This window comes from Brassica napus, chromosome A6, assembly GCF_020379485.1.
Source record: "Brassica napus cultivar Da-Ae chromosome A6, Da-Ae, whole genome shotgun sequence".
Classification (NCBI taxonomy): domain Eukaryota; kingdom Viridiplantae; phylum Streptophyta; class Magnoliopsida; order Brassicales; family Brassicaceae; genus Brassica; species Brassica napus.
This window is the reverse complement of record NC_063439.1, coordinates 24,954,502-24,980,359: the sequence shown is the minus strand read 5'-3', so window position 1 is coordinate 24,980,359 and position 25,858 is coordinate 24,954,502. Positions and strand designations below refer to the sequence as shown.

Here is a 25,858-nt window from a genome sequence, read left to right as displayed (position 1 = left end):
TAGATAGAAGCTCCATATATAATTTTTTGGTTGTAGCAAGTAATATATAAAAATACAGTTAGCTCCAAAGCTCTATATTATCTTTCAGATTACAAAACAATTGACATCAAAACTTCAACTTAGTTCTCCACATTTCTCCAATAACTTTCCCAGGCTGTGGATTGTCTGGTCCTCTATCTCGTTGCCCGGACGTGAAGTACAAATAGCCGTTCCAGTATCCAGCCATAGCTGTTTTGACACGGTACGGTAACCGTCCGATCACAGACCACGTCTGAGAATTTTTTATCAAACAGATAAAAAGAAAAACGTTTAGGTTTAAGGAACCAGAAGAAAAAAAAAGTAACAAGAGATATAATAATACTAACCAAATTGTCTAACTGAAACCGAAAGATCTCTCCAACAAGAACAAGCCTTTTGGTCACTGGATGCCAATCAGTGGTTCCACCAACGATAACGATCGAGTTATTGACAATGATCCAAGCTGATTCAATGTGGGAATTGTTCTTTGGCATGGGTGGTAACATCTTCCACTTCATCTCCTCGTCCATCATGTACACCTCACCATTGAAGAACTGAAAATGCAACCAAACATTAAGAATTGTCTGAGGGCACATACATCAAAAGTGTGGATTTTAAAAGAGGGTGAACCTCTCGTCTACGTGAGCATTTGAAGATTGGTGAGTTGGGTTTGGCCATGAAGTCACCTTCTTGACCACCTATCACAAGTAGCTTGTCGTTAGCAACTACACAAGCCCTACAAAACCATATTAAACCCATTTTGATAAGCAACACACAAGGCTCAATACAAAAGGAGGTGTGATTGGAGGAAGTATTGAAAAACCTGTGTGGTCCACCTCGAGGGATTGGGACCTCTTCTCGCCATTTGTCGAGAGCTTTTCCGTCTTTAACAGCTATGCTCCAGTGGTCAGAAGCAACGGCGTTGCGATTCTCTTTGCTTCCTCCCATCACGTGAAGCCTCCCTCTCCATATCTGAGTCGCAGGTGCATACCTGAAATCCAACAAAAGGAGCAGCTTATGTGGTAAGACAATATTATTATCATGATTATTCAAGATTTATACTTTATAGAAACCCAACACCCTAATCACTCCCTCAACAACTCTACTACTCAAATTATCTTTTCATGTTTCCGCAGTGGCATTGTTTTACCAAGTATAGGCATAACTTTCTAAGTATATGTAAAGCAACTAAAGACCATACCTTGGAGCTGGTAGTGAAGGAAAGTCGAGCCACGTCTTAGTGGCTGAGTCTAAGACAAAGGAACGAGAAGTGGGACCTCTGCATTGAGGACCAAACTGCCCTGAAACCACATACACATACCGTCCATCCGTCACGATCCCGAGGTGAGAATTAGCCATCTCTTTAGGAGTGTCGAATCTGTCACACCATTTGTTGTCTGTGAAATTGAACACATCCACATGAGAATGAACCTGAGGGGTAATCAAAGTCATCAACCTTTTCATTAACAGCACATTCTTCTGAACATTTGAGTATATATAGTGAACCGTAAAAGAGTACTTACGTAGTCGAGACTGCCGTAGCCAGAGAAGACATACAAAAGGTTTTTGATTTGCACGGAGTATCCATCAAGTCGAGGAACTGGAGCTGACGGCATTTTCTCCCATTGTAACTCCGGTGCCGGCAAATCGGCAAATGTCGCCGATAGTAAACGGATGTTATTTACATGGTCATCTTTTGTCTCGTTCGATTGTTTGCTTCTCTGTATGAAAAGGAGAAAACTTTAAGAACCCAAGAGAGAAAGTCATCGTTTTTACACAATGGGTCGAAACTTACCTTCTGAACGATCCGGGAATCGATGCTCGGAGCTTGAATCTCCGGTGGGTTTTCAGGTACCCAGATGGAAGAAACGCTGGATAATGATGGTTTGGTAGAAGACAGACAGAGAAAAGCTGCGACGAGAACACAAGTGAAGTACAATACAAGCATCAGTCTCCTAGAAGTTCGGTGGTGATGATGATCAGGTTTGCTCGCCATTGGTGTTTTTGAAGAGACATCTCAGTTACAGTTATATAGATCTAAAGTAACACGACGGAGACAAAAGAGAAAGAAAGCTTTCACGTCGGTGGGAGAATCTCTGATTACCGTTAAAAGATGTGCGCCGGTGGTTTTCCCCTACCAGATATCTCACTCCGCTCCTTGTTTCCTTTTTTTTTTCTCTCTTCCCCTCTGAACGAGCCAGAAGGTTTGCCTGATTATATGGGCTTACCAAGCCCAACTAGGCCCATCAAAGACTCACACGCCCAATACTCAAGCTTACGTCTGGACGTTCGGAGGTAACAGTGGGTGGGTGATTCGGTGTAGATAGTTTTCTTTTAAGTTTCATCTGTATGTTGTTGAAAAACGGAAAAACTCTCCCTTGTGACTAAAGAAATATAAATATTTTCCAGATACATCAATGTCGACGAATACAGGAAAGTGAGTACAAAGATGTAGTCTTTCTTGAAAACAAACCGGAAAGATGAACAGTAGCAGTTTGAGAGAGGAAACAAAACAAAATGTATAATCTTCAAATCATGTTTGATTACGAGGATCAAACTTTTTTCGTTATTATCCTCATAAAACTCTCTAGAGATACTCAAAAGGTAAAACAAGAAAGATTGGTCTTTCCACCTTCAAAGATTTTTATGACACAGAAAAATGGAGAGATACGTTATTACCCTCAGAGAAAGGCTCTTCTCCTATTTTAAACATCCATTGTTGAAAAAACGATTGTGTGGAGCCACTGCAAAAGCTTTAGTAAGCGGTGCTCTAGTTCACCACGTCAAGAACCAGCTTCCGGGACTTGAGAACCGACCATTTCAGTCGCCTGTAGTACGCTGCTTGGAGCAGAGCCAGCGATAGTAGGAATATCCACTTGAAACCCATCTGCAAACAATGAAACCCAACCACATTAATAGTGCTATCTGAACCTAAATAAGAGCTAGTTCCCGGTTATAGTTAGTTCTTTGATTGAGTTTAGAAGCTGGGTTGGAAGGATCGTAAGAACTAGTCAACCATGTCTTAGCTCTAAGACTAAGAACTATTAGCATACTATACCTTGCTACAAGACAACAATTTAAGTAACTTCATCGGAAACTTTCCCACATTAACCAAAATGCAATTTGCACCGGCGCATAAAAAGGAAGATAAACCTACCAATTTCCTCTCTTCCATTTCTGGTTCAGCTGCCCAAGACAAGAATGACACAACATCTTTACCCATCTGCGCTCGAAATTGACAAAAAGCAAAGGTAAAACCCTGACACTGAGCACTAAGCCAAAGATTCGTGTTTCAAATGTGTTAAATGAAGGAAACCTCACCTGTGCCTCTGTGGCGGGGACACCATCTTCATACTCAACAGCTTCATCATTAAGCATTTTCGGCATAGCAATTGCTCCCCCAGGGAAATAAGGATTGTAGTGTAACCCCTCTCTTATCTGTAAAATTATCATGAATTCTTTCACTATCAGCAAATCTGAATTCGAAGACTACAATGTAGAAAATGAGATATAGATTACCGAAATGCCAGCAGGAGGATCACGGTAACCAGTTAGAAGAGCAAAGACGTAGTTTTGACCGTTGTGACGTGCCTGGCAGGAAGAACAGTGGAACCACTTAGATCACTAAACCCAAATTTGCTACAGATATTCAGTTTTACGTAAACCAGTAACAGACCTTAGTGATAAGACTTAGATCAGGAGGATAGGCTCCACCATTAGCGAACCTTGCAGCGGATTCATTGGCATAAGGTTGAGGCAAGCGGTCACTGAGTTTACCAGGACGGGTGAACATCTCACCCTCATCATTAGGTCCATCAACAACCTCGATTTCAGCTGCCATTGCCTTTGCCTCTTCCTCGGTGTAGGCGACACCCACCAAATCACGGTATGAGATCAGAGACATTGAATGGCAAGATGCACAGACTTGTTGATAAACTTGATGCCCACGACGGATCCTGCACACACAACATCAAACCTTCATCAGTCAACACAGTATAAAACACTATTAGCCCAAGTTTCACAGTTTAACCATATTAGGTAACATGATAAGCACTTTAGCTTATAAAAGCAAAACAATCTATGACAAAAAATACTAAAAGGATGCTACCAACAAACAAGAGTGGTGACAATAAGTAGATAAACACTCACGAAGCATGGTCGTATGAGCTGAGAATGCCATCATGAGGCCAAGGGTAGTCAGGACAGGCCAATCCGTGTTCAGCCTCATCAGCAGATGCTACTGTAGAGAAACTCAGCAGCCCAGTAACACCAGCACCCAAGAGGGCAAATGCTCTTACACCAGAAGAACCAGCGTCCACATGAGCTTTCTTAGAAGAAAACCACGACAGAACCGGAGTTGCCTGGAGGAATAACACAAAAACAATACTAAGAAAACAAAGATTGTTGCAAAACATCTATACAAAAATCAACAGACCATATCTTTCTAACAAATGACACTAAAAATTCAAAAGATGATACTCTATCTCCCAAAGCACGAAGCTTTACCCACAGTAACCAAACAAAATAACAAAGAAATCTCGAGGATTCTCTCTTAAAACAGATCCCAAGCTGAAATCTTACTCAACACAAATCAAATTAGAATCTATATAAAAAAGGGTAAATTGAGAGTGGGAAACATCTCACGACTGATTGGGAGTGAAGCTTCCTCCTGAGAATTTGCTGGATAACTCCTCCTCCAACCATTTGATGTGGACCAAATCAATCAATCCCCTGGAGAGCAAATAAAACGAATCAAAACAGAATCACGAAGCAGTGATAATGCACAAAGGCGAACAAGCCCTAGAAATCTGAGTCTACATACAGATCCGTGGATATAGATAGCTGTCAATCAAATGTCAGATAACATATTCGAATACGAAACATCGGCTACAGAGAGAGACTAACCGGTAAATGAAGTGACGAGATCGGCGATCGAGGAACGTAGAAGAAGAAGTAAAAGGGAAACGAGAGAAAATGGGAGTTCCACGATGACACAGCGGCTGCTAACACACGATAGTTCGTTCTACCTTTTTGGGCCTATGGGCCGGGCCAACGTCAAATTGCATGAGCCCATTTGTTTCTACTTAATGCAGAATTTTATTGTGTTTGGAACCCTATTAGAGATTGTATCTAGTTATATTTTTTTTTTTTTGAAGAAGAAATCTAGTTATATTTGGCTTCCGTGATATAATGCAGTGTTGTAATAAAAATGTTTTGAAAAGGAATGTTCTCCATTTTATCATTTTTTTGGAGTCTTTACTAAAATTATAATAAAATAAAGCAAATTTTGTGAAATTTATAAAGTAGGAAGCAACTTTGCGTGGTTAGAATCAGTTTTGAGTATGTATCACCAAAAACTGGAAACACAGAATAATAAATGTATTCTTTGTTTGATTAAACACGTGTGGAACAACGTATGTTTTATTTTGTTTTAGTCTAACTTTATTTTGTTTTCTAAGTTTTTTCTTAGTTAAAGAAAAGATAAGGTTACCGGAGCTTCGACGCCACCTGGATTCGAATCCAGCTATCTAGAACGCTTTAATGCTAGAAAAACATGGATTGCGAAAGATATTTAGTGATTAGTTTTTAGACCTAGAACGCTTTTGGGATAACACCACACCATAGTTATATGTAACAAAAAAAAAAAGACAAGGTATTGTTCAATGATATCTACAAACATCAATTGTCACGAACATTTCCTACTCACGTATGTTGGCATGCATTATGCATATGGTATGAATAAATACAAAAGAATATGTATGTATATTTTCTCAAAATGTGCGATGAGTCATGGCATAACAGCTTTTTCAACTCAGGAATGGAGGACACATAATGCAACTTGATTGGTCGGAGATTACAAGGACCAATAAGAGTCCTCAAATAAGGTAGAACAGCATATTTTGTTTTGATTTGGACCCACGCATTAATATAATAGAAAATGGGGGAATATACAACATTATTGCCTATTGGAGGGCTTGGATAAGCCATACCATTAAATTTATCATATGAAACCTATGTGGATGCATCTGTATGGGTAGAACATATATTTCACATTGCTTCTATATAACCAACGGGTGTGCCTCTTCGTTTATAGTGTCCCGTCAAAATTAAAAACTATGGTGTGTTGGACCATACATAATCATATCAAACAAACATTTGCTGATAAATTTGAAATGTAAAGTTAAGTGACCCAAATTAAATAGCTCTAATAGGTTATCTAATAATAGTATTGGCCATTGTTTTACAATCATAATCAAACCTAAATTTTTGTATGGCACAACGTCGTAAAAAGGACAACGATATTTTGTTCATATTGTAAAATTTTAGTTCAGTTTACAACTAGTAAATATATTTTGAGCCATTTTTCTATTTGACTACATTCTATTTTAATTTTTTTTTTAAGTCAAACCAGTTTTATATACGATTTATACGAATGCAATAAACATATATTGTATGTATATACAAAATGAATATGATATGTAATTATAGTATGTTGGTTGTTTTAAGTTTAATTAGATAAAAGCTAATATATGTCTCACATACAAAAAAACACACACACACAAGTTCTTGTACATATATGTATAATGGATCCATACCTGTGTATATTATATGCCCTGTTTAGCGTTACTCATCTGTATGATTGATTAACATGATTTTTTTAACTAATTATTGATAAACTGCACGATAATTGACGGATTGTAATCGTAGGAAGTTTAACTAGAATTTATCTGAAACCTAGGACTTGTAGTTGTTTCTGAATGGTCGTCAAAATACAAATAAAATGTTTTATTCTTGTTACTCTTATCTCAGGTACGTACAGAAGAGAGGAACAAATAATTAAATTAAAGAAGCAAAAGAGACATAAATATGGTGCAAAAGATGACACAGAAGATGCACAGAAACCATCCAATAATTTAACTGTATCTTACGCTAACCCTAGGCCACGTGGCGAATTGCCATTCCTCCTCATTTGCCCCGAGTGATAATCTTTCGGCTCACCGGAGAGAGACACACAGAAAGACTATAGAAAGAAAGAGAGAGAGAGAAAGAGTGTGAGAGTGTTTAATTAAAAAGGGAGAAAGAGAGAGAGAAAGATAATGGAACAAGATGAGTGGTTGGGTACGCTAAGATACGCCAGCAAGGCGCAGGATAAGGTTTCCGTCGACAGTCTCATGCTCCGGTACCGTCCGATCGCTCCAAAGCCGACGACTGGTCAACCATGCGGTACAGGAGACAACAATAACAACAACTCATACGGTAAACGAACCAAACGAAAGTACGTTAGGGTTTCGAAGAATAATAAAACCACGTGTCGAGGAAAGAGCAGATCTGACGTGTCTGATGGTCGGGAACAAACTGGTGTCGTGACGCTGCAGCTCATGCCGGAAAAATCCGATCCGTCAGGCGACTACTCGCCGTTAGATCAGGATAGTCTCGATCCGTCGCTGAAAACGATAATCGGAGTAGAAACACTAGAAACCAACACGTGGGCCACGTTTAACAGCGGCGAAACGGCGGAGGTGGAGACATGGATAACGGTGGAGTCCGTCACAGGCGTATATGACGGTAGTTCGACTTCCCATGCGGTGGAATGTACGGACGTCGAGATGGTGGATAATCTAGGTAAGGACACGTGTCCTGCGTTCGTAACGGATGCCTCGAACCGCGTGGTTTGGGTTAACGAGGCTTACCGGAGAAATGTTTCCGGTGAAGATTGGTCGTCATCTTTGTCGTTGCCGGATGTTATGGTGTGGTTGGTGGCGGAGGAGTCTACGGTGGCTATGTATTGTAACTACCGAGCTTTCACGTGTAGGGTGAGGATGCAGTACACCTGGCAGGAGACAAAGTATACCAAAACGGTGCCGTGTGATGTATGGAAAATGGAGTTTGGTGGCTTTGCATGGAGGCTAGACACAACAGCTGCTCTGACTCTCTGGCTTTGATGCTGATTGCTGCCTGAAACATTATGGTAAGAATCATAAAGTTAAGCTATGTGATTTAAAAGTGTGACTAATCACATTCTTTTAGTCACTTAGCAACTTTGTTTAGGCATATAAGAATATATATAAGATGGTTGAATATGAAACAAGTGATGATATTGTTGAGAAGTACCAAGAAGCTGAGAATGCTTAAATATAAAGAACATGTTGTAATAATGGCAAATGTTTATTGGCAAATGTTTATTGGTAAAGATTAAATAAAAGATGCCATTGTATGGTTTCGTACCAACTTTGGCTTCTGTTTATATTCTAGATCGATAAATTTACTAAATATATAACAGATCAGTGTGTTTTCAGATATCGCCAGTTATTTTAAAGTTATGGAATATTTTAATTAAAATAATTTATATAATATGATTTAACCTATATTGTCAAATAAATCCTAGATAACTAATATGATATAAACTTTAGATTTCATATTGACACACCAATATATATTTAGTATATGTTCGTAGATGGAACACATAAACTATATATGAGGACCCCTATTAGGTGTCATATTTGGAATTAAACTACTTCACTTAGCTTTCGAATTCCCCACATTACACAAATATACAAACACTTACGTGTAATATATAAACTTATATATATGTAAGAGTAAGACTATACCATATAAGATTTAAGAACAACGACATGCTCCATATTCTTATGTTCTTTGAACGTGCACTTGTCTCTTCGCTATTGGAATACTCATATATAGCTTGTTTCTTTTTGGTCTAAATGTTAAGAAATTATATATAGCTTATTTCTTTATAAGTATATCGGTATATGTTTACGGCTTTGAATTTTGACATTTTCTATACATGTTTCTAGGGACTTGTAATCAGCATCATCTTAAATTCTTAATAAACCTTCTTGCAGCTCTTTAGGTATATATATGCATTCATACACCCACCATTTTATGCATCAAACAAGTGCATCATTTATCTGCGTCTATATATAAAAAAGTACGTACATCACCAGGTCTTCATTTTATGTGTATTTTGCTATAACTGATATCCATATTCTATTTTCATCTGTTCTTATATAATGCATGGAAGAACTAAGAACGTTGTATGTATTTTGAATCATTCAGATTATATATGCCAGACACATGTATAGATACACTCCTCATACAAGCATGCTTATATAGTTATATGTGCATATTTGCGCATGTTAGAGCATGCTTAATGAAAAGTTTTTAGGATGAGATACTTAGCGGAATATACGAAACTGTTTCTTAACTTTTAACTAAAAAAGTTAAGAACCGGCTCTTAAATATCTAACCGATTAATTAAGAGCCGATTCTTATCTTTTTTAGTTAAAAGTTAAGATACAGTTTCTTATATTCCGCTAAAAACTCCACCTTAAAAACTTTCTATTAATCATGTTCTTAGAGTCTACTTAGCGGAATATACGAAACTTAACCATATATAATTATGATAGTATCTATTCTATTAAAACAGCAGTGTGACCCATTGATAAAAAGTTATGTCCAACTATCTATTTCTTTTATCCAAGAGACCACTTATTATTATCTTTATATAATTGTATCTGATTAATTTAAAAACTACCACGTTCAATTTTCTTTTTTAAACACCACCACGTTCTTTTTCATCCCTTATTAAAAAATTACCAAAAAAAAGAGTTTAGTAAAATCGATTTTTTGTCCACGGAAGATGACTGTGTGGCGTACATGTTTGATCGGTGGTATTCTATGTCCTCTAAATCGCCTGAGTAACTGAGTTAGCCGGCCACCTAATTTGGTAAAAGTTGGGATCTCGATTGTTAAACTTTCTGTAAAGATGGCAAGATTAACAAGTTTATACGATTAAAAACCTATATATTTGAGAAGTTTCATAATGTTAACAAAAACCAGAATGTCGACTGTAAAAAATACGAGACAAAATTAGGTTTATCATAAAGAAGAAGATGTCACGTGGTCTCTCTCACGTGCCTTTACTATCATAAAATGGGAATGAGCCCATTAGCCATCTAAACAGTGCATGATCCATTAACCCATATGGTTTTTCGTAATAAAATTTTAAAACTTTTAATATCAGAATGTATTTTGTTAATACTACTGAAATCAAATTTCAGGTTATAATACTACTGAAATCAATAAATATATAATACTAATGAAATCAGTAAATATATTTGGCTCCAATTCTCAAAATAAACTCTAACACTATATATTCATATGAATATAATTTATAAAATAAAATTTTAATTTATAAAATAACTTTTTTTCTAAATTTAAATTATAACTAGATTTTGGCCCGCCCTTTCAAAGGGATAAATGTTATGTCCAACTATGTATTTTCTTTATTTTAGGAACTTTATTATTCTTTTTGATTTTATTTAAACATTAACGTGTTTAATATAATAAAAACTAAGAACACAAATAAAAAAAATAAAAAAATTTAAAATAAATTTTTAAACAAAAGATATACCCGTCCTCTGAAAGGGCGGGTCAGAATCTATGGCACAAATTTATATTTTAACAATATAATAAATTCAACACAATTATCAAAATACTTTACTAATCTTTTTTTTAATACGTAAATATGATCACAGATAAAAACACAAATATGATTACAAAAAAATGCATATATAATACAAGGAAAGACACAATTACATACTTATTAAACTTGATTTATTTAATATACTTACAAAAACTATCTATTCTATTGAATTCATATCATACAAAAATATGATTATACAAACACACAAACATATAAATTATATTAGGCAATAATTTAAAAACAAAAAATATAGCCGCCCTCTCGAGGGCGGATCACTATCTAGTATATTCTTATAAAGCAAGAGTGCAATGGCTTCGTGGGCTCTGCTTATTTCTGCATGTGGAGAAGCCTCATTGGCTGCCAAAAAGGTAGACAAGTTAAAAAAGAAAAAGCCAAAAGTTCTTCTAATGAGAAGGGAGAATAAAAAAAGTTGTAATATTCACATACAGATCAAACATACACTTGGCATTCGATAAGAGAAAGACAGCGAACCAATCAGCACCTTCACATTACTCCCTTTTATACTTTCTTTCCGACAAAGCTGACGTCATTATTATGTAGGATCCGTTGATTGGTGCGGTCGTTCACGTAGCACAGTGAGCTCTAAATTGGGCCGTACGTTATGTCATGTGCTTTGTGCTCGCGTGTACTGAATTAAACAGTCCCCTTGAGTGCGTTGGAGTGTTTCAAAAAAAAAGAGTGCGTTGGAATTTTTTTGGTATACGAATGACAATCTTTCACGTGTAATTGAAGGCAGAATGGCTAACCAATATAAAGATTTCGAAAGTGTTAGTTATTTAGTGAATGGTCGAGATTTTAGCTACTGGGGTAGGTTCAAATATATTTTAGAGTTGAAATCAAAGTATATATTATCTATACATAATAGTATTTGTGACTAATCGAGGGTTTTAGTGGGTAGGTTCAAGTTTATTTTAGATTTGAAATTAAAAAAGAATATATATTAGCTGACATAATATTTTTGACTAATCAGGGGTTTTCTATATCATTATAGAAAGTTTTGTCCTATTGGTTATTCTGTTTATATCATTTCTGAGTATTACAATAACTGTTTGATATAAAAAGAAAATTAATCGAATTTTAGTGGGTTGGTTGAAGTTAATTTTAGAGTTCAAAATCAAATAATATATATTAACTATTTTCAACTAGTTAGTAGAATTTGTTTTTATGCACCACCACGAAATATAAAAGAATAAACATGAATGATATTAAGATAATGCAGAGTCACGGGATAATTCTTATCATTTAGCATATCAGTATTCAAAAACATTTTGTCTATATAGAAACACTTGTGCGAGCTCTATTGGTCTAAGTTTCTGCAAAATTCCTGAAAGAGAATACATTAAATTTCTGTATAACTGTTTTCAACTAAACGATATACTCGTTTGATAAATAGAAAAAACTAGAGTATACCACGATACACTATCATGTACGAAAGGATTTAAAGAAAAGGAAAACCAAACCAAAGCAAATTATAGCATCTCTAGAAAAGTAGAGACGAATCAGTCAATCAGAGATGGCATCTGACATAATATTTATTTATATAATCTAAAGTATTGATTGAGTAACTTGTAGTACTATTTTTGTGGTTGAAGTAGGGTTCCATTGGCGTGAGAGGCTCCACGTTTACAGTCGCTTTCGATAGTGGTATAATAGATGGAGGTCTCTCGTTCGTCCAGCATTTGGTTGGACCTGGACCATAATCTCGACGTCCCATCACCATAGATACGCCAACATATAAGCATCATCAAATAACTATTAAAGAACCAATCAATTCGAAATCCGCTCCTACAATTAAAATATAATTTACTTATAAACTATTATCTTGGACTTGATATCCAACACATGATTAACTTTGATATATGCTTATATTTGATCTATTTTTTTATATATAAATGATCAAATTTTGGTACATATAATTATTATAGTGAAAGTGCCACAAATAATAATTATAAAACACACATCTCTCTACAGTATATATATATATATATATATAACGAACAATTATCACATTCCAATGTATTTAATTTGTTATTTTTCTTCGATATAAAAAGACTAATAGAAATAGAGTCTAAACCTATGTATTTATCTAAAATAGCATTTATCATACACTATAGTAGAAAAATAAAATGTAACTGCTTCCATACCTATAGAGAAAAACTAGAAATTTTAATTTAAAAATAAAATATAGTACTTCGCGAATTGATACGTAATATACATCTTCCGAATACTATGCTCTCATCTCATCGACAACTAGAACCGTAGACACATAGAGATAATCAAACGGTTTAGCCATTTAGGCTATTGTCTAGTGGAAAACAATGGACTCGGGACTGAGTGGGGTATTCCTAAGCCCGATTGAGAGGACGACATAATCAGGAGACAAAGGCGATAGCTTGAGGTACAAGTCATCCCCCTACAAGTGTTTTCGCAACTCCGTCATGCTTGGCCTTACTGACGAATACTTTTTAGAGCATGAAAGTGAAACCTGTGATCATTTTTCTGCCTCCATCAGATCGTACACTCCTTCCAGCTTCAGGTCTCCTTTCTTCTGCAACACATACGCGTCAAACTGAAAATCAAGAAACTTTTTTACTCAGAGAGAGAGCTGAGCAGTAAATTTTGATTCAGTTAAATGATCATCGATTTAGTTTACTTTCATTAAAGAAAAAGAGTTAGATTCTATAAGCCTTTCATAAAAATATATAACTTCAGTTTGACAACTTGAATGATACAAATGTAGTAAGGTTTCAGACAACTTCAATGACACCAGTGTAGGTAACTATCAATAAGATAACTTCACAAGCCTTTCTTCTCTTTTAAGAGATAATAAGGCAATGTACACACTTTCTGATATTATATTGGCGAGGAAGAAAACTCTGTTGTGGAGTTTAGGATCATGGATTCATTGTAAAATGGGTAGAGATCACCACCAGAAACAGATGATTGCATTGTTGCTGCCGTTTGAGCGGCCACACCAGACGTGCTCGAGCTTCCATGTGTATCAATGTCCATCAGATTTGAGATGCTCCAGTTGTGTCCGTATAAACCAGGATCGGACATAACCTCTGCTATTTTGATCTCTCCCTGGAGCATTTTCACAGCCTCTGACATTGTTGGCCTTAAGGAAGGAGATGAGTTTGTGCAAACGAAAGCAACTTTGATCATCCTCACTGCTTCTTTGATGTTAAAATCACCTTCGAGCGTTGGATCTACAATCTCCATTATGTCCCCTCTCTGTTGCAGCGTAACCGCCTGGAAATTCATGTAATAAAATTGTAGAAACTATAAGCATTGTAAATCGAATAGGTTGAAGAGAAACAAAATCTCCATCTTTACCCAATTGATAAGAGAAACATGATCAGCACTTCCTTTCCGTTTCATATTACTCTTCCCACTAACAATTTCCATTGCCACAACCCCGAAGCTGTACACGTCTGCCTTCTCAGTCAAATGACCCCACAATGCATATTCTGGAGCCATATATCCGCTGCAGAATTACAAAAAAATCAAGACTGAGCTATATATTTTTGGCCATGGTGCGGTTTTATATGTGCTATATATACTTACACTGTCCCTGCAATCTTGGTGCTAATGTGAGTGTGTTCCTCTTCATGGAGCCTAGCCAATCCAAAGTCGGATATCTTTGCATTTAGGTCAGCGTCTAGAAGCACATTTGTGGTTTTTATATCACGGTGAACCATTCTGATCGTTGATCCTTCATGGAGGAACTCAAGCCCTTTTGCAATTCCCACACATATGTTTTGTCTAACTTCCCATTTCAATTTCAGGGAGCTCTTTCCTGGAAATGGATGTAAACCAAAGAGAAATAATATCACTTTACATGTGATATCATATTGAAAATTTGAAAGAAAAAAAATGACTTTTATTTACCGAACAGTGCAAGAGCAAGCGAGTTATTTTCCATGTACTCATACACGAGCATTAACTGATTCTTCTCGACACAACATCCATAGAGCTTGACAAGGTTTGGATGATTCAGACCAGATATCATGCCAATCTCATTCACAAACTCTCGGTTTCCTTGGCATGACTTGGAAGAAAGCTGCTTGACTGCTATGATATTTCCATCTGGCAGCCCTCCCTGCATTAAGTTTGTCATATAAGAAACCAGTAACATCCATATTTGAGAAAAACTTGGCATATGTTTTAGCATACTTTGAATACTGATCCAAAACCTCCTTCTCCAAGTTTGTTGGCTTCATCAAAATTGTTTGTTGCTGCTTCCAGTTGCCTCCAAGTAAAGCAAACGGTTTGCAGACCCTGAGCTCTTAGATCTATGTATCATGGTACATAGAGAAAAAGCTATGAGAATATATATATATATATATATATATATATATATAAGGAACAAAATGATTCATATACTCTATGATATCTGTTACCTCTTTCTCGCGTGTAATTGTCTCCTATGCATCTTTTCTGAGCGTATAATCCCAAAGCCAAGAGAGTAACAGCTATCAAGGCACCAATTACCCCTAAAATTAGTGGATAATTGAAGTGAAGCTCTCTTTTCATCGCTGGAAAATTCAACATTAAAAGTATAAATACATACACATTATGCATCATATAAACACAAAAATAAAGAAAAATGTCTTTAACAAAGTAGTTTTTGTGTTTGGACCTCCACATTGTGGCTCCATACCTGAGATTTTGAAAAATGAATATTATCATTATGAGGCTTGTAAAGTTGGTGCAAAAGAGCCTTAACAAGTTGTGAAGGTTACTTACTACTGTGACACAAAGAGATAGCAGAGATAAGAGGACCATAATTTCCTCTTTCAGGAATAAGTGTTGTTCCTTTTCCCGCCCAATACAACCGAATCTCTAAGATATGATTGGTCACATTCGCACTCACTGTTTTGACAACAGGCTTCAGAGTCCCATTAGCCTCCTTTTTGATGTTAAAATCCCTCAAGAACAATACTCCCTAACAGGGGAGAAAAAGTACATAAGGAAATAAACATCAATCTTCTATGCATGACTATGACAAACAAAATTATTTTGTGATAAGCAGTGACGCTTTACCTGAACATAAATGTCAAATATGCGTCTGCCAAGACGATTGTATAACTCTTGGTCTGAAAACTGGATCTCCATAAAATGGAGTTTCACACTGTAGGTTCCATTTTCCAAGCAAAATGCATAATAAACTAGAGATAGAGGAGATCGACGTGCGGTCTTATATATATCAGGAGAACCACCAGGTAATGTTAAATTCGTTGAAATGATGTACGTGTCATCTGTGTTACTTGTTGCGGCTTTGTTATTACCATCCGAGAAAAATTCTCCCGTGTTACTAATTCCCCAGTCTTTGAATTGCTGATTTGTTGCGGCTTTGGTTTTAGTGTTATCAGCTTGATAAGTGATTTTATGAGAAGATTTTGTAATAACTATGTTGTCTCCACCACAGTTTATATGTAGTGTTCGCTGATCTACCATCCATAATTATTATAACCATCAATAGAAAGAGATAATTCAGTAGCAGCAGAATAGATATGTTGGAGATGTTAAGACAGCTTATTATGTACTTACAGCTCGTGCAGTTGGTTGGACCAGCACATGGAAGAAGCTCACTTCTGTGTGAAAATACTACCAAATTGTTAGGCATGCATCTCAGCACAGAATATCAAGACCATATCTGTTGCTTGATTGTTGGAAAGATAATGCTTAAGAGTGTGCTTACAAATTGTTCAAGTATGAGCTCCGGTATGTGTTAATGTTACTGATTCAGTGAAACATAAACTTCAACATGAGAAACTGAGAGATATATCCTATCTACCCAAGATTTAATGTTCGTACCTATTCTCCTGGCAGCGAGGCCACCATGAGAAATTATTGTAGGAGAGATCACTGTAAGAAATAATCAAAACGGAAAAAAATATTAACATGACAAAAACTATTTTGTAAATAGGCAAATTAAGGAAGGCCTAACCGTACATATGTGTTTTTTTTGGGACTAGACTTTCCTTTATATATATATATGAGATTTCCTATTGAGAAAAACATATTTCAAGATAAGACAAGACAAGACAAAGGAAGGTCTAACCGTACATATGAGTGTTGCTTTTGAGAAAAACACCAGACTCAACTTCTCCAGAAAGCCTGTTTCCAGTCAAATATCTGAAAGAACATGTAAAGATAATATATACATGATCAATTGATCATGATACTATGGTATTCAGATAGAAAGGTATTCAGACTAGTACTTACGTATATTCTGGTGCTCTTGCTCCATGAACGTCACCAGTCAACTTGTTGAAAGATAAATCACTGCGTCAAACGTGTACAAAATAAATAAAGTTGGTACGGACGTATTTGTGTAACTATTACATATATAAATCGATAGATTCATCCGAAGTTTCTAAATAGACTCTCGTATCTGCAGATAATTCCCGTTAACATTTTTCTACCTATGATCTTTATCATGTCCGGCCCTAAGATTTTAGGGGCTATATACGATTTAGTAAAAATTTCAATAAATTTTTTTTTCAAATTTAGAGGTTTATGTCTATTTAATTTTCTTTGGGGACCATAGGCGTTACATTCGGCTTCCCCAGGAAGGATCTTTATCCATGCTTGACTTCCATGATAATCTATTTATACACATAGAAATTATATAGTCCAGTATTTATATAAGCTCATATTAATGAACGTCATGAGATACCCATGTAGTCATACACAAACTCCTCAGCAGATATTTATGGAGTATTTATATATAAAACATGCTAGTTCTGACAATTTTGAAACTTACAAAGTCGTTTCACTTATGACCAAAAGAACTTACAGAAGCTTTAGATTTCGCATATTCCAGATGTAAGAAGGAATTGGACCAGACAAACTCACGTTCCTCAAAATCCTGGAATACAGGGAGGGTAGACTTTAGTTTGAAATTTTCAGTAAGAATCACGCCTCAAGAGGAAAAACAGATCACAGGAAACTAAATACAGGGTTTCGATGGATTGGCTCGATATATTTGGGAAGACGTTAATCCCAATTGTATCAGTGACAAACCTGTATATATATAAGTATATAAAACACCACTCTCGTTTCAATTTTTATTTTGCTAATCAATTAAAAGTAGTTTCGTACAGGTTAGTAAGATTTTCTAGACGGGCTATTTCATCAGGAATTGGTCCTTTTAGTCCACTTGCGTATAGATATCTGTTATCATGGTCAACACAATTTAAACGGTGCATAAACATAAGCAATACGAGAAGTAACAAAGAAAAAAAAACATTTGGTGCAGGACAAGCTTACAGCTTTTGAAGCCGAGACCAGTTGCCAATAAATGCAGGGATGGTACCATTGAAGTTATTGTCACTTACCCTACTGCATAGTAAGAAAAGACAAATAGTTAGAACTTTGTTAAAACTTATCTTTTGGACTACTCTACTTAAGATGTATGTACATAGCAGAGCTGAATTAGTTCATGAAGTGCGATATGAACTACTGCATCGAGAAAGAGTGTGATGTGGAACCGGTTGAAGTGTTCTTCAAGATGCGAACATTAAAGGAAAATTTACGTTGGAGCAGCTTAAAGGAAGCATTGGAGAAGAAGTAATCGACCTTATACAATAAGAGAGATTAACCTATTCGTTGAACACCACAAAAGGAAAGTTTCTAGTTGTATATCTTCAGGTCTAACTTTTCCTCTTAAGTATAAAGGAGGTGTGGGCATTGAATGTGCCGACTTACACATATAGAAAGCTGTTAGTTGAGAGAGTTTTGGCGAGTCCTTGTAAGATGAAGCTTGAGTGATTCGAGAGACTTAGTACATGTATTTGAAAATGAGGGACTTGTTCATCAAGTTAAGTTTTGTCTTGAGCTTGGTGAAGAATTGCTTTTGATTGAAACTTTTAAGTGCATTTAATATAATTATTCTAGTAGTATTTCGAGGAAGAAATTTCCTATGTGTTATATTGTGGTCTAGTTCCTCTAGCAGATAACTCTCGCATGTACAATTGGTATTAGAGCAAGTACTTGTGTTTTTCAAAACAAGTAAGAGAATCCTGCGGAAAAATGTAGAGCTATCAAGAGATGGTTTCAAATTCAAAAGTGGTCTTGAAGATTGGTAACTACGGGGTTTTGGAAAGATAGGATGAAGGCTACATTCAAAGGTATAGATTAAACTGCATGGATCAAATCGGTGGAATCTTAATGGAAATCGCTAGTAGCTAGAGGTGAAAATGGAAGCTCTGGCCAGAATATATTTAAAACAAGGTGGCAAAGTATAATGTGAGAGCTCTCACTGCCATCCATTGTAGCGTGGCAAGTAAACAACTCGTGCTCATTCAAGGATGCGAGGCATATATTCTACAAGCTCAGAAAAGGACATGCTGGCCACCAGATCTGAAGAATTGAAATGGAAGAGCATGAATGAATTGGGGATTTATGTTCAAAGCTGAGCTTCTTGGCACAAGAAGGCAAGCTCTCACCGTTGAAAAGAACTTAAAGGAGAAGAAGCTAGTGAAGAAATTCCTGAGATGCTTACCATAAAAATACATGGCTTACAGAGCAGCAATGAGTGAAATAGTTGGAATGCTTCAAGCGCATGAGATGAAAATGACTAGTGGAAAGAAAACTAAGGGAGTAGCACTCACCAAAGTGGAGAACGAAGACACTTGGGACACTGATTCAGTTACTATGCAAATTTGTCGGTTCGACATGGCACTTTGAAGAGTAGAACATGTGCAACTTCAGAAAAGTGTCAACTCAGGTGTCATGGTTGCAAAGTGCGTGGACACACTCAGGTGGAGTGTGAGAATGATCTAAAAATAAAAAGGAGAAGTCAATGATGGTCATTAATGAAGATGATTCAGAAAGTGAAAGTGAGGAAGAAGAAATCAACAACGTCGTAGCCGTTGTTGGTATTGCTGACTTTGAACCAGAGTTTGAATTTTGAAATGGACAAGGAACAAGAACAAGAATTGAATGAGAGCTACAAAGACATATGAGAAACTCTGATAAAATTAGGTACAAAAATATGGAGTATTAGCCAAAAAGAAATCTTGGCTTGAAGCAGAGCTGGCACCGATGCAAAAAAGAAATTTAGGGAGAAGAAGAAAGTGTAGGTCTGATAAAAGAAAATCTGGTTCTGGTCAAAAAGGCGGGAAAACGCAAGGAGAAGATTGAGTTGGAGAAGCAAGTGTCAAACAACCTTCAAGCAGAACTTGATCAACCATACAAGAAGATCAAGATGCCCACTGAAACTAAAGAACTCATAAGATTCTGAGTTATGGCTAGGATACACATGAAGGGAGGGAGCTAGTACTGGAAAACAAAATTTGTAGCACGAGGATATGCACAAACTGAAGAAATAGTTGGAATCAGTACTAAAATTTTGGTTCAAGAGCTAGATCAGCCCCAAAACTTGTGTCTATCTTTGAGATCGGAACCATTCAGGTACTTCAAGGACGTATGACTCAAGGAGATCTGCTGGATACTCTTCAGGAAATGGGTAAGTCTCTCCAAAAACTCACTGATATAGTTCAGGATCTTCTTCGATCGATTGCAGGTTAGTACTTATGTTCTTTTTGCTGATTTATCCTGCTAATCCTTGTGTTTTTAACTTATCGGCTGCAGGGGGAGGTGAAGATGATTGAGATGAAGTTTATTCTTAAGGGGGAGCATATTTGTTTCTTAACTGGTTTTCTATTGATGTACTTGTGCGATTGATCCTTTTGTTGCAATCTTATGTTATCCTATGTTTCTGACAATTTAGGTTTATGTGGTAGTATGTATGTGTGCTATCTTTTGATTAAGGTGTCTTAAATACTTGAATATTTTTGGATAATTTAAGTGTTTATGTTTGCCATGATTTTATGATTACTTGAATAGTTGCATATATTTGTGTCGTTGGATTGGTTGTGTTCATCTCAACTACTTGTGAGACGCACAAATGTAAAAGGGGTATATTGAATATGCATGATCAGATCGGAGCTGCAGTAGTTCATGAAGTGCGACATGAACTACTGAACAGAGGAAGGGTGTGACGTGGAACCGGTTAATGTGTTCTTCAGGATGCGAACATTAAAGGAAGATTTACCTTGGAGTAGCTTAAGGGAAGCATTGGAGAAATTAACTTGTAAATCTTTATGTCTAAGTTTTCTTCTAAGGATAAAACGTGGTGTGGGTAGCGAATGTGCCGACTAACATGCAAAGAGATTTTAGCTGAGAGAGTTTTGGTGAGTCCTTGTAAGGTGAAGCAAAACACTAGAGGTAAAGAGTGTGAGTGGTTCAGGAAACTTAGTAAAAGTATCTGAACACAAGTGACTAGGTCAGCAAATCAAGGTTTGTATTAAGCTTGGTGAAGAATTTTTTTTGAGTGAAACTTAGTAAGTACATTTAAAGAATTAATTTAGTCGTATTTTTTGGAAGAAATTTCTCATGCGTTATATTGTGTTCTAATTCCTGTACCAGATAACTCTCACATTTACATTTACATGTGAACTGGTAGAACTGTTCATTATGTTTGGGTTAATCAGTTTTCAGTTAGTTCGGTTATCGCAAAACTATGCTAAATTGAACCAAACAAAATTTATTCGACCAAAAAAAAAAAATTCGACCAAAAAGAACCAAACAAAATTTTGGTTGATTGGTTCAACATTCAGTTTGTTTGGTTAATAAAACTTCTATCAAAATTTACCAACGTTTTCTGTTAATTATTTTGTTTTGAATTTAGTTAGTCTATGTTAAAATTTTGATTAAATTAGTAGGGACTGGTTATATTATTTTTGCCTAATTTTAAAATGAAAAAAACTGAACTAACTGATTACAGAACTGATAACCAATTCTTTTTAATTTACCTAATTGAACCAAACATGAATCAAAAACTGTAAATCTTGGTTCCGGTGAAAATTTCAGCCCTAGGTGAACATTTCGTAAGTGTCATATCCATTTCCAACCAAACAATTCATTTAACGAATAAACAAAGCATATGAAAACGTAGAGGAAGAAGTTTAACAAAAAGCTGTAAACCAACTTCTTCCTCGAAGCTTCTGGCAAAATATATGTCCGCGAATTTATTAATCATTTAGGTATAATTAATAACAACTTACAAATCCTCTAGGTTCACCAGTCTAGCGAGAGTGTTAGGCAGGCTTCCTGTAAATTGGTTGGACCCAAGTTGTCTGCAATATCCAGTTTCAGAAAAGATCAAAACTAGGATTTTTTTTTCCTTTAAACATTCCCACAAACCAAATATTTTTTTTTTTGAAACTACTTTTTTCTGAAACTACTTTTTCTTGAAACTTAACAAAAATGTTATTGGAGGATGGTTAAGTTTAAGAGGGGAGGGTCTTACAATCCTTTTAGGTTGGTCAAGTTACCAAGCTCATCAGGAATGGGACCAGAGAACTGGTTTGCTTCAACCCCTCTGAAAATTTCATCACATCACCCAACATCATACAGGAATCTCAGTATATCCAGTGTAGTGAACAATTTGATACGTACAGGAATCTCAGATTCTTAAAGTTTTGTAAACCAGATGGTAAACGCCCAGACAAACGATTCGCGCAGAGCGAGCTGCGTGAAAATTCAAAGTTAATTAACTCGCAAACATCAAGACGAATTTATCCAAAAAAAACTATCAAGACGATTATGCAAACTAGAGAGAGAGAGAGCTGACATATAAGTGAGGTTTGGCAGTGAAGCCCACTCCATTGGGATTGAACCCGAAAGGTAATTTCTACACAAGTCTCTGCAAAAAAATAGAGCAGAAACTGGCTAAAAGAATTTCTGGATTTTCTCACGCTTTAGGTTCTGTATCCCAAAAACAGCAAAGATTCAAATTTCGAAACATGCAACAATCTTTTTTTTTTTGCTCAGATGAATAGCAATCAACATTTCAAGAATCAAAGAGACAAACATATATTGTTTTTGGTACAATTGTCAAACATATGTCATCTTGTTGGTTCAAATATGCCACTAATCTGTTCTCAACAAAAAATTATGGGAGAATTCTGATTTTACTACAAACTTAATATCATTTTTTTTTAAAATTTACTTTCAGATGATGGCTATTTTGTAAATATACTAATTTCTGTTGAAAAATACTAAATTAACCTTCTAAATCATTTTTAAAAATTTAAAAATTATTTATTAAAGTTTATAAACTGAACGCAACCCATATCTTATATATTAAAAGAGAAGTCATGACTTTTTTCATGTGTGATTTTTATTTTATTTGGAACATCATTTAAAAATCTTATTAAATGTATTTTATTAAGAATAATAATACATAGAATCTTTAAAATATTTTAATCATAATATCTTTTGATATTTTTTTATTTAAAATATAAATATATTTATTTTAAAAATCTAACAAATCTGTTTTAAAAGATTTTTACAAGATCTTCATTTTCGAAATTATATTTAAATATTTTTCATTAATTTCGAAATTAGTTTGAAATATTATTATACATTAATAAATTCAGTAATCATTTATAAAATAAAAAAATAAAAAATTCTGTAATATTTTATATATTATATAATCATAATCAATCATATTAAAGGAAAATTATTATATTGAGCTAAGTATAATAAAATTGTATTAAATTTATAAATTTTATTTCATAAGTATAAAATATTTATGTTCAAAAATAAAATCTAATATGTTGGTAAGATGGATTAAGCAAAATATATAATACATGTATAAAAATTAACATGTATTTCTTTAAAGCTTATAATATAAAATCTTTGTAACTACTTTAATCATAATATATTTTCATTTTAAATATAATATATATTTATATATTATATTTAAAAATTCTAATAAATCTGTGTAAAAGTATTTTAACAATAGTTTAATATATTTTAAGCTATCATTTATAAAATGAAAAATAAATAAATTATATCCTATTTTACCCACTTTATAGTCATGATCATGTTAAAATACAATTATTATACTTAAATAAATATGATAAAAGTATATTCAATTGATAAATTTATAAATTTTATTTTCATAAATATAAATTATTTATTTTAAAAATATAATTTGATGATAGAACGGCTTAAAATTAACAAATCTTATAATACATGTCTAAAAATTAACATATCTTAAACTTTTGTATATACAATAATATATTATCTAAAATGAATAAGTATAAAAAAATATTAGTAAAAAGAAATACAGCTTTGAAACACGGGTCAGAATTTAGCATAAATTAAATACAAAATAATTTTCAAATATGTTTTCTCATGAATATAATAATTTGCTTAATAACTAAATGCAAATACAATAAGATAAATATATAATAAGAAGTGAAAATACATACGGTTTTAACCAAATGATTAATTATAACATGTAAATTATAAAATTATTATATTTGAAATAGTTATATAAATATTTAAGTATATGATTAATGTTAAAAAAATATCACTAATGTTTAAAAATAATAATTTATGTATAAAAAAAGTAAAAACAAACATCCGCGCGGTTGCGCGGATCAAAATCTAGTAAATATTAAACCTTAAACAGTAATCATTAAAATCTCAATTCAAATGTCAATGTGTTTTTGATTGATGGTATTTTTGGAAAAAGGTAGACAACTGATGGTATTTTAAGGAACCTCAAAAGAAAATTATTACATAAAGTTGGGAATTTATGTCTCAAAATTAGTAATTAACATAATTGGCACACATGTCAATGAACATATATAAATATTTGTAAAAGCGCTAGCTGATTATATTTTTCTACAACAATTATATTAAGTGGAAATTTTATGTTTACTACTTTCAAAGTACCACTTTTCATTTCTACCACCACTAAAGTGACATTTTCAAAAATACTTTTTTATTAAGTGACAAAAGATTTTTATACTCTTGTTATCTATACCTTTATTAAATCATTATTTAAATAAATAAAAAAGAAAAAAAAATATTTTTTTTTATGTTTTTGAATTATACTTTTTCAAATTCGAACTCTTTTATAAATTTTTTTTTCGAATTTTTTTTCGAAGTTTTTTTAAATTTTTTTTAAAATCGAAAATTATGTTTGAAACTATTTTTTAATTTTTTTTATACTTTTAAAGTATTTATTTATATATTTATTAAATCCTAAATTTCACATTCCAAAAACCCTACCCCACCCCTCAACTCTAAACCCTAAGTCTACATTACTTAATCATAGGGGTATGAATGTCTTTTACCTTTTATTAAAAATGAAGATGAAAGTGGTTAGTGTAAACCTGAAAAGTGGTACTATGATTGTGGTATTTGTGGCAATTTCTCATTATATTTAGTATATAAACCTTAAAAGAAATTATTTATCTAATATTATATAAAATAAGTATTTAAATTTATAAAATATTATAGTTTCAACATTATTAATTTCAGATTTTTTTGCTCGTATGATACTATTTCTATTTTTAAAGATGAATATTGAATAAAAGATGTTTAAGAAAGACAAATTTTGAAACTTTTCTGTAATTTTTTAGTTAATAGCTTTTAGTTAATATTTGTAATTGTGAATTTTAAAAAGTAAATAATCTTTTTGAGTTAATACATGTTTTAGCTGATTGAAAATATTTAATAAAATAATGCATTTATAATAAATTAATATGTTTTAATATTTGTGAAACCTAAAAAAGAACATATTAATTGGAAACAAAGAAAGTGTACCTAATTATCGATTCTTTACAAAAGTTCCGGGTGGTCGAACTTACATCGTTTGGAGATAATGAAGCTCAGCTAACTCAGGTGGAAGTATTCCTCGCAGGCTAAGGGTCTTTAGGTCTCTGTTTTCGTTCAAATGCAATCAGAGAATAAAACATATCGCACGAGAATATACATATATATATATAGCTGACAAGATAGAAGAATTAAAAACACTCACATGTTTATTATACGACATGTTGTGTTGTTGTTGAATCTACAATCACAATCAATGGTGTTGTTTCTAAGCTCCGGATTCGAAACAATAGCAACTTCGGGAATCATCTTTAGGAGTCCTAAATAGCAAGGGTCTCCAGAACTTAGGTCCAATCCTTTGATACCAAGTGTAGTAGCTATCTTCTTAAGAGCGTTCACTACGTATAATATATATAGCAAGTACAGATATAAATATGATGATTTTGACTATGATTTCATAAAAAAAATATGAACGGCTATTATTCTCATACACTCGTCTGGATGAAGAACTGATGAAACAGATGTTGAGATTGCTAAGAAGCTTGCTGTGATTGTAAAAAAGAGAAGAATAACTGTGAAGACGATCAACATGTCTAGATAAATTATATATTGTGATTCTTTGTATGTGTACTTGTCTAGTTAGCCACAAGGTTATCATCAGAAAGA

At 34.2% G+C, this 25,858-nt stretch overlaps 4 protein-coding genes across 5 annotated transcripts; 1 reads left to right on the top strand and 3 right to left on the bottom strand.

Moving 5' to 3' along the window:
• Positions 1 to 2,212, bottom strand: LOC106349271 (kelch repeat-containing protein At3g27220). The gene is made up of 7 exons (XM_013789215.3): positions 1,814 to 2,212; positions 1,542 to 1,739; positions 1,220 to 1,449; positions 842 to 1,009; positions 649 to 754; positions 366 to 572; positions 1 to 271 (listed from the first exon to the last, which is right to left on the bottom strand). The coding sequence occupies exons 1-7, from the start codon at positions 2,012 to 2,014 to the stop codon at positions 107 to 109; spliced, it is 1,275 nt and encodes a 424-aa protein (XP_013644669.2). The 5' UTR covers positions 2,015 to 2,212; the 3' UTR covers positions 1 to 106.
• A 244-nt stretch (positions 2,213 to 2,456) lies between these two features.
• On the bottom strand, positions 2,457 to 5,129 carry LOC106349270 (cytochrome c1 1, heme protein, mitochondrial). The gene is made up of 8 exons (XM_013789214.3): positions 4,924 to 5,129; positions 4,663 to 4,749; positions 4,168 to 4,379; positions 3,695 to 3,974; positions 3,538 to 3,609; positions 3,340 to 3,456; positions 3,176 to 3,241; positions 2,457 to 2,905 (listed from the first exon to the last, which is right to left on the bottom strand). The coding sequence occupies exons 2-8, from the start codon at positions 4,720 to 4,722 to the stop codon at positions 2,789 to 2,791; spliced, it is 924 nt and encodes a 307-aa protein (XP_013644668.2). The 5' UTR covers positions 4,723 to 4,749; positions 4,924 to 5,129; the 3' UTR covers positions 2,457 to 2,788.
• Positions 5,130 to 6,924: 1,795 nt separating this feature from the next.
• Positions 6,925 to 8,195, top strand: LOC106349269. The gene has a single exon (XM_013789213.3). The coding sequence runs from the start codon at positions 7,116 to 7,118 to the stop codon at positions 7,959 to 7,961; it is 846 nt and encodes a 281-aa protein (XP_013644667.2). The 5' UTR covers positions 6,925 to 7,115; the 3' UTR covers positions 7,962 to 8,195.
• A 5,020-nt stretch (positions 8,196 to 13,215) lies between these two features.
• On the bottom strand, positions 13,216 to 25,858 carry LOC106349268 (probable LRR receptor-like serine/threonine-protein kinase At1g29720). Of its 2 annotated transcripts, none has more exons than XM_013789210.3 (25): positions 25,684 to 25,858; positions 25,398 to 25,590; positions 25,228 to 25,299; positions 22,191 to 22,262; positions 22,016 to 22,087; positions 21,867 to 21,938; positions 21,622 to 21,693; positions 17,822 to 17,893; positions 17,654 to 17,725; positions 17,510 to 17,575; positions 17,349 to 17,420; positions 16,775 to 16,834; positions 16,616 to 16,684; positions 16,364 to 16,414; positions 16,248 to 16,286; positions 16,097 to 16,140; positions 15,590 to 15,996; positions 15,293 to 15,491; positions 15,186 to 15,206; positions 14,947 to 15,081; positions 14,720 to 14,838; positions 14,435 to 14,645; positions 14,111 to 14,342; positions 13,880 to 14,030; positions 13,216 to 13,795 (listed from the first exon to the last, which is right to left on the bottom strand). In XM_013789210.3, exons 1-25 carry the CDS (start codon positions 25,781 to 25,783, stop codon positions 13,397 to 13,399), a joined length of 3,072 nt encoding a protein of 1,023 aa, XP_013644664.1. In that variant the 5' UTR covers positions 25,784 to 25,858; the 3' UTR covers positions 13,216 to 13,396. The 2 variants fall into 2 exon arrangements, with proteins under 2 accessions (XP_013644664.1, XP_013644665.1); XM_013789211.3 differs by having other exon boundaries at positions 16,097 to 16,137.